Here is an 8,131-nt window from a genome sequence, read left to right on the forward strand (position 1 = left end):
CAAAAGAACCCAAACAAACAAACGAAAAAATCCCCACAAAACCAATAAAAAGAAAAACAAACTCACGAAAACCAAACCAACCAAACAAAAAGCTCTAAACTTCAGATCCCACCGGCTGTTTCTTTCGAAAAGGTAACAAAAAGCCGGTAACTGTTCAATAGGTTAAAATGCGCCTATCGATACAATGGCACCAGCACCAACTCTGCCTTTTAAAGCAGGTGCTACAGGGCGAAGGGGGAACCTGCCAAGTAACGCCGGTTTCGTTTACGTCCGAAGAGCAGGTTATTCAGCACCTTTTCCTCCCTCCGGAGGCTTTACAAGCTGTGGACAGCTCCGAGCCACGCTCAAAATCCAAGACCAGGGGCATCCCCGTGGGGCAGAGCAGGGTCCCCCAGCTCCCCGTCACCGCTCTCATCTCCCCGGCCACCCGCGGGAGAGAGCGGCAGAGCCCCGCGGCTGCCGGGTTAGACTTCCAAACGCGGCTCAAGTTTGCCGAGGTCACGGCCCCTAGGGGGCTGGGGGGTGGATTCGTGCACAGCCCCTGCATCTATCCCCCGCCACACACCTTCGGGTGAGGGCAGCGAAACCCGCCCGTGGCGGGGAGGGGCAGCGCCCGGGGTGGCGGTGGCGCTCGGTGATGGTGCTGCTGGTCCGCCTACGAGGCCGGCTGAGAGCTCCGATCCCGCACACACACACACACACCCCGGCGACGCCCCGACGGCATAAAAAGCCGGGAGCCGGCACCCACGGCCACTCTCTGCCATGAAGCTCACCTGGGACATCAACGACCCCAAGCTGCCGCAGGTACCGGGTGGGCGGGGAGGCGCTGGGGAAAGTCTACGTCCAGCTCTGTCGCGGAGCAGGGGACCAGCGGAACGAACTTCACTCTAAGCAAAGCTTTGGTTTACGTCTGCTTTACTTCTCTTCTCACTGTGTTGTGGTGTAGTCTTTATAAAGTCACTTGTAGTAAAAGTATGGATTTGATGCACAGCTTTGCCTAGCTGGATATGAACTCCTGCTCCATTTGGACAGTTTCCTTCTCCCTCCACCTCCTGTTCCTTGTTCAAGGAATGTTGAATTGGAGCTTGAATTGACAGTTTACTACTATTACCCAAGTTATCTAATTATTCCTTTGGTTTATTGATGCAACACTTTAATGCCAATGAGCACTCCACTTTTGTCCAGCTGTGAGTTTCAAGTGTGTTTTTTAATTTGCAATTTTTTTCGTCTTAGTGTTTATTTAAGTTTACAGAGCCCACGCTGTTATGTCTTAATGCTGTAAATGCTGGTAGTTTCCTGGGATTGCTCTCACATATGGTACATGCATATGTTAAATATGTATTGCATTATAAATATTTGCAGTTTAAAATCTTCATTCATAGCTCTGGTAATTACATTTTCGTAATGAGTGAAAATGAAAGCCCTGAAATCCCAAACTGAAATATTCTTTGTTTGTGCCACTGTACATATTGGAAGTACATTTGCAATGACAAATCATTTTATCTCTATTTTCTGGGAAAAGCCTTATTCAAATCATATTAGATGCACTTTAGGAAGCCATTCCATAGCTTAAACTTCTAGTTTCCTGCCTGCAGCTGCATTGTCTCACAACAAGGAGAACTTAATAGCAGTCATGATCAGGGTGGCTCGTGTCCTGTCTGGGCACACTGATAGTAGACTAGTCAGTAAATTCTGCAAGTAAGGCTGATGTCTTATAGCTGGTAACTTCCCTGTAAAAGGCGTAAGTGTGTAAGTGTCAGCAGACTGTGCTACAATGGATCATGATGCAAAAGAGGAAATGATCCTTTCTATTCAGGTACGGAATCTCAGACTGCCCTAGCCCTTTTAGAGAGCACTTCTGAACAAGCTATTCTTTCAATATTTCTTTTTCTGCTGCTTGGCTGGTGACAGAAAAAGCATTTTGCCCCCTGTTATGTGTCTTATAAGTAGGCAAAAATATCAGGTTTAATGTACTAATAACGTTCTCTTGCTCTTCTCCTCGCTGCCTTGCCTGCGGGCCTGCAGGAGCCCAAGCACTTCGACGCCTTCCAGGAGTGGCCCGATGGCTACGTGCGGCTCATCTACTCGAGCGAGGAGAAGAACGCGCAGCGGCACCTCAGCGGCTGGGCCATGCGCAACACCAACAACCACAACTGCCAGATCCTCAAGAAGTCCTGCCTGGGCGTCGTGGTGTGTGCCCGGAGCTGCGCCCTGCCCGGCGGGGCCAGGCTGCAGCTCCGCCCCGCCATATGCGACAAGGCTCGGCAGAAGCAACAAAGTGAGAGAGCTGCGATGCCCAAGGGACCCCTTCTTACTTCTGGGCTTGATTTCCAAGCTGGAGTCACTCTTACTTGTGTACAGACTAAGGCACAATTGCAATGGCTGATTAATTGCAAATTTCATCAATGCCTCTTTGCAAATATTTAAGGGGATATGGATTTAAATCCTTTAAATTATTAGTGTATACATCTAGTGGGCAGTTCTGGTTCATACCATTTAGCTATGCTGGGTAGTCTATGTCACATTTCCTTGAATATACATTTTAATCTGAACTTTGGAAAAGTCTGATCATGTTGCTCTTGAGCTCTGTTTACTCTCAGACAGCATCCTTGCCCTTAACCAATCTCTTCAGTAGTTTCTGTCTGTTCACAGAGAAAGCCTGCCCCAACTGTAACTCTGCCCTCGAGTTGATTCCTTGCCGAGGACACAGCGGGTATCCGGTCACGAACTTCTGGAGGCTTGATGGAAAAGCAATATTTTTCCAGGTAGAAAGCAGCTGTATGTATTTATGCACACTGTATAAAAAAATACCTGTAAAGAGAGAGATTTCTTCCTCCTCCCCCCCTCCTTTTTATGTAACACAGACCGTGATGAGCATGACAGAGGTATAGCGCACAACTGAATTTCTCTTGAGTATGAACATAAGAACAAATAAAATAACACTTGGCTGTCTCTCTGAAAGCAGTACTTATGGGTTGGCAATATTCAGTTTTAACTACAATATCACTGACGGCTAAAGTTCTCCTGTTTACAGAACACAAATATGAACAAAAAGGTTGTCTTGCACCCTGGTGTAAGTGACAACTGGATCTCTCCAATGTTATTTCCAAATATTTATTTCCTACTAAAATAAATAGGGAAAAAAGGTCTTACTTAATTTACATGAGTGGAAATATAAAAATTCTACTTTGTGTGAAACAAGCCTTTGAATTTTGAAGGATTTAAAATCTTGACAGAAAAAAGAAGAATCTTAGCTGAAATTTGAAATTTTGTCGTGATTTTCATTTTTTAGCAACATTGGAACAAAAATGAATCAAAAAGTTTCTGTTCTGTGAGATTACATTTTCTCCTGGATCATTTTTTTCCACTGACTCTCACAGCAGTAAATTCTGTTCTCCAGTCAGTAAATGGAACAAAACTGGCCATATTCCCAGATTCCCTCCTATATTATTCTTTTTCAGATGTTCTCTTAAAGACATGCAATACTGGAAAAATTTACTATCCAAAAAGTTGATAAATCCTTGCCTAGAAGTTAATTTCTGCTTGAGAAAGGACAGTGTTTTAAAAGCAATTTTTAGCTTTCTGCTTTGTATTGGGGACTGTATGTAACTCTGCTCAGACAAATGAGTAAGGAAATGTAGTGTCCATTACTTCATCATATGCCAATATAACTTTGGTTATGTAGCTCTGCATACCCACAGATGTTTCAATAGCAGAGCATCTTCAGATTTTCCAGGTTTTCCCAGGATATAATTTTCAGTCTTGTTCAAGAAGGTGTACTGCTTTAAGAGAATATTTTTCATTTTATGGCACGAAACCTCTTTAAAGCCTATTTATGCTATTTATAGATGTGCTTATAAGGCAGAACTGGACTGCAGAAAACCAACCAAACTAAATTCCCATCCCCACACCCTGCCACCTCTTGGTTCTAATTATCTACTCCTGAATGTCACAAACTTAGGTAGCACTTTTGCTCCTTTATCAGCTCTGCAGTCCTCACTGACTTCTCCCTCACTTTTTCTTTCCATCTACATCCAAATAATGATTTATGCTATTTGTTTATTTTCACATGAATTTGTCCGTGTTTAGTCTCTCCTTCCTTTTTACTTGTGCCAAATCACAGACCATGCTGTGACTATCCCTCCTGCTACTTAGACCATTTTCTCTAATCTTACCCCCTTCTAGGTACACACTTAATTCTCAGTTAATTCTAATTTAGGCTAAAGGAGTCCATGACCACCCCCGGCCAGAGAGTAAACTGGAGGCAGAGGCAAGAAGAAGTGCAATTAAGAAGCAAATGTCCTCTTATCACCACTCCCAGAAAAAGAGATCTCTAAATTCAGAGGTAAGTCAAAGTCATTAGTGAAATAAAAAGGTGACATAAATGAAGACTTTATTTGTCAATTAAAAAGACGTGATAAACATGTACTGTGGATCCCAGGGCAAAACAAAGCTTTACACCATGGTATTAACATGTGTTAATTACAAATTAACATCTGTTAACTTGGGGCTGAAACTAGCAATAGCACAAGTATTGAGACATAGCAATAGCACAAGTATTGAGACATATGTGTGTGGGCAGTATTGATTCTTATGTCTTAAAGATCTACTTCTCCTTGTCAGCCAGGAAGGTACCCTGACAGCAGTGGTTACGCCAATAACCTACAGAATTTTCACTGCATGGATGGCCCAGAAAGAGTTGGTATCTTCACAGACACCAATTATTCAATTCCAGCCCAGTCCTACCCTTCGGTGCAGAACCCAGACCTCTACAAGGCACCTTACGACTCAGCCAGCTTCCAAGAGGACCAGCTATCACCATACCCTAAATGCCCAAATCCAAGGCTCTACATGCCCATGCCATGCAGTTACGAGTTTGGAGTTCCCGCCTTCATAAGCTCGAGTCCTTACCCAACATTTTACAAAGATCTGCCCAGTCCTGCCATTGATGCAGACCCCCTCAGTCTGAACGGGTCTCACTACAACGCTGTGACCACCCACGATAAGAGCGTTGATAACCCTGGCAGGCATTACGGACTGAAACCAGCGTGGGGGAAAACCGGCAGCGGAGAGCGGGGTGACTACGGGCAGATGGCAACAAGTGCTCCCCACCCTTACTACAGCGGGGACTATGCCTGCAGGTACAGCTCCAGCCCCGCTCCCATGGCCCCACCGCTGCAGACCGTCATCACCACCACCACCAAGGTGTCCTACCAGGCCTACAAGCCACCTGCGCTGAAATATAGCGACAACCTCTGCGATGTGAAAAACCTTCAGAGCTACACCCACGTGGCAGAAAACATCTCGGGTGCCGTCTATTCAGGGATGAAGATTCAGGAAGACTTTGGGATGATAAAGTCGGCGCTGCTCTACCAGCACGACTCCATCCCCACAAAATCCAAACCAGCTGAGAGCGTGGAGAGCTATCGGTATGGGCTCCCTCTGGGGAACAGCTTTGCTGAACATGAAGGCCAGGCCCTAAGGTTTGAGAGTGCTGAATATTGACTAAATGGTCCCTAAATGGCAAATACCTGATGATGGGAGAATAGATTATTGTGTTGACCATGGGAGTGCTAAGCCAAGTGATTTGGGATTTGAGGAGATGTAAGGAAGCAGAACATCAAGACAGCTTTTTCCCAAAAATACCTTTCTGGAGTTGTGTGCTGAGTGAATTATATTTTGCATGTAACTTCAAAGAAACTCACACAATCTCTAAAATGGCACAAGGAATTGAGCCCAAAACACACCTGGAAAAGGCAATATGGAGGCACAGCTCCTCTGGAAGTCAACAGTGTCCTCTGACAGTAAGTGCAATCCACTTGCAGCTACAACTCCTGCCTCAAGCTTTGAGAGAAAATGCTCCATCTGTAAGAAAAGACTAATCAGGTAATGGAAAAAAAATGAAGGAAAGTGGCTACAGATTATAGTCAACTGAAGGAAATGGCATGGAAAGAAAGAAATAACATAAATGTGAAAGCAAGGCAATTTGCAGAATAATTCACCTGAGCAGTTCATTCACCTGCCATGATTCTTTTGATGAATGAAAAGATCAGCTAAGTTTCTCTGAAATGAAAAATGAAAAACCTGAAACCTAAGAAATTAAACATTTTAAATTCATGTTGCTTTTTGATCCCCTGTATCAAAAGTAAAGATGACCCAGCCTTTCTATGTAAGAAGGACAACCCAGCACAGCCACAGCAGGAAATGATGCCCTGTAACACTTAGCCTGGAGGCAGGAAGGCTCAGGGACCCCCACCAAGCCTGCTCAGCATCACATGGCTGCCAGAGTTAACTTATGTGGTCCTGAAAAACATTTACAGTGAAACTGGCTTTTGCTTAAAGGAGCCTGGCAAGCTGGTCAGGCCAACTGGTTATTGGTGCAGAATTCTCTTTACACATGACTACAACTGGTCCTCTCTAAGAATGCAACATCCCAGCTGCTTAGTACAGGTCAGTGTTGAATGAACCTTTCCTGGCTCCCTCTCTGCACTCCATCTCCATCAGGTCTTTCTCCCTCTCCCAAGGGACTTCTGGTGATTTTTCTCTCTGTAAACATAGCTCCCCATGACAGCACTCCTTTGGAAATTAAACAACTAAACAACCGGCCAACAGAGAGGTTACAAAACAAAATCCCCAAACTGAGCTAAGCAAAGAAATCATAAAAAAATGCATTCCAAATTAATTCCTAAAACAACTAATTCTTCTTTAATCTGGAAAGAAGGAAAAACAGAGCAGTGCTGGTTTAAAACTAAGGATATTTTGAAAGCCACCTAGTACTGGGGAATAGAACCCTCACCCAAAATGTGTGTGCCAAGCAAGGGAGCTAAGTAGACACAGGGGATTGATCAGGATAAAAAAATTTCTTTTGGTACCATTATTATTGAGTTACCAAGTATCTTTAACTTTTTGAACACTTTTTTTTTTTTTTTTACCTCTGTCTTATGTATATTTTTGGTGTGTTTTGAGAAGAAGCGTACTACTGTAGTTTTTCAATTAAATGTGAAATCACAGTTAAAAGCAAAGCACCATGCAAAGTAATGTGAGTAGCTGGCTTGTTAGAATTATAAGGTTCTGTGCATGGGAGCCATCATTAAACTGGTAAACAAATTGTATTTTCAGAGAACAGTTAAACAATTATTTAAAAATAGTTATTTCTGATGTAGTATATTTTCTTTCTTTTTATATTTTTATGAAAACCAACATGTTCAGTCTAAGATGTGAAACTGAGCCACACAGGAATTTAATTAATAGCATTCTGTTTCAGCAGTGGATTGTTCAGCATTTTAAAAATTCAAGCCAGACAAAGATGGAATTCACAAAAAGACTAAATTAATTCACCTGCAGCAAGCTTACTTTGTCTTTTAGCTCTAGTGTACTTTTTGTATATCTCCCTTGGCTTTTGTTAAACTCTTAGGGTTATTCTTCTACCAAGTGTTTTAAATTACTGATAAGAAGAGATTCAGGTGAACAACATAAATTTGATAATTAGCCCACATATTTTAAAACTTTTAAAAAAGAAAATAAAAAGGTGGTTAGTGAGTAATTACCCAGAAATACTGACGCAAAATTTTAGAGTTTATGAATATATAACACTATGCCTGTTTACAGAACTGGGATTTCTCAGCTGTATGCCAAATCATATTGAGGCATTTGACATGTAGAATAATGATCAAGGCTTACAGCATTGTAAGTTTAAAAAGGGTAAAAAAAAGTATAAGAGGGGAATAAGGCAAAAGTAAATTACTAAAAAAGCTGGAAAGATTCACTGCAGATGGGAAAATCAAGGAAAATATTAAAGCTGTAAATTGCTCTATTTTATTTTAGATTTTAGAGGAGATTTTAGATTTTAGAGGTGATTTTAGAGGAGTTAGCCAACCACAACTCAAGCACAAGTTATTAAAATACTACTTGCTATTAAAACAGACAAGCTGTGGGGGTTGCATGCTATTCACGTCACTGGTATTAAATTTGTCATTGTAGTTGTGTGCTTAAATCATTATGCTATCCAATTAAACATAGCTTTTAAAGCAGAACTTTGTACATCAGTAAAGAAAATGCAGCCAATTGTGTTAAGATGCTACTTTTAAGGTGTAAATTTATTTATAATAAACATCACAGCTGTTCAAGCACA

General features: G+C 42.3%; 1 protein-coding gene across 1 annotated transcript; it reads left to right on the forward strand.

Moving 5' to 3' along the window:
* Window positions 1-762: 762 nt before the first annotated feature.
* GCM2 (glial cells missing transcription factor 2) lies at window positions 763-8,131 on the forward strand. Its single transcript, XM_064424943.1, has 5 exons — window positions 763-804; window positions 2,026-2,278; window positions 2,653-2,765; window positions 4,220-4,349; window positions 4,628-8,131. The coding sequence occupies exons 1-5, from the start codon at window positions 763-765 to the stop codon at window positions 5,503-5,505; spliced, it is 1,416 nt and encodes a 471-aa protein (XP_064281013.1). The 3' UTR covers window positions 5,506-8,131.

This window comes from Passer domesticus, chromosome 1, assembly GCF_036417665.1.
Source record: "Passer domesticus isolate bPasDom1 chromosome 1, bPasDom1.hap1, whole genome shotgun sequence".
Classification (NCBI taxonomy): Eukaryota; Metazoa; Chordata; class Aves; order Passeriformes; family Passeridae; genus Passer; species Passer domesticus.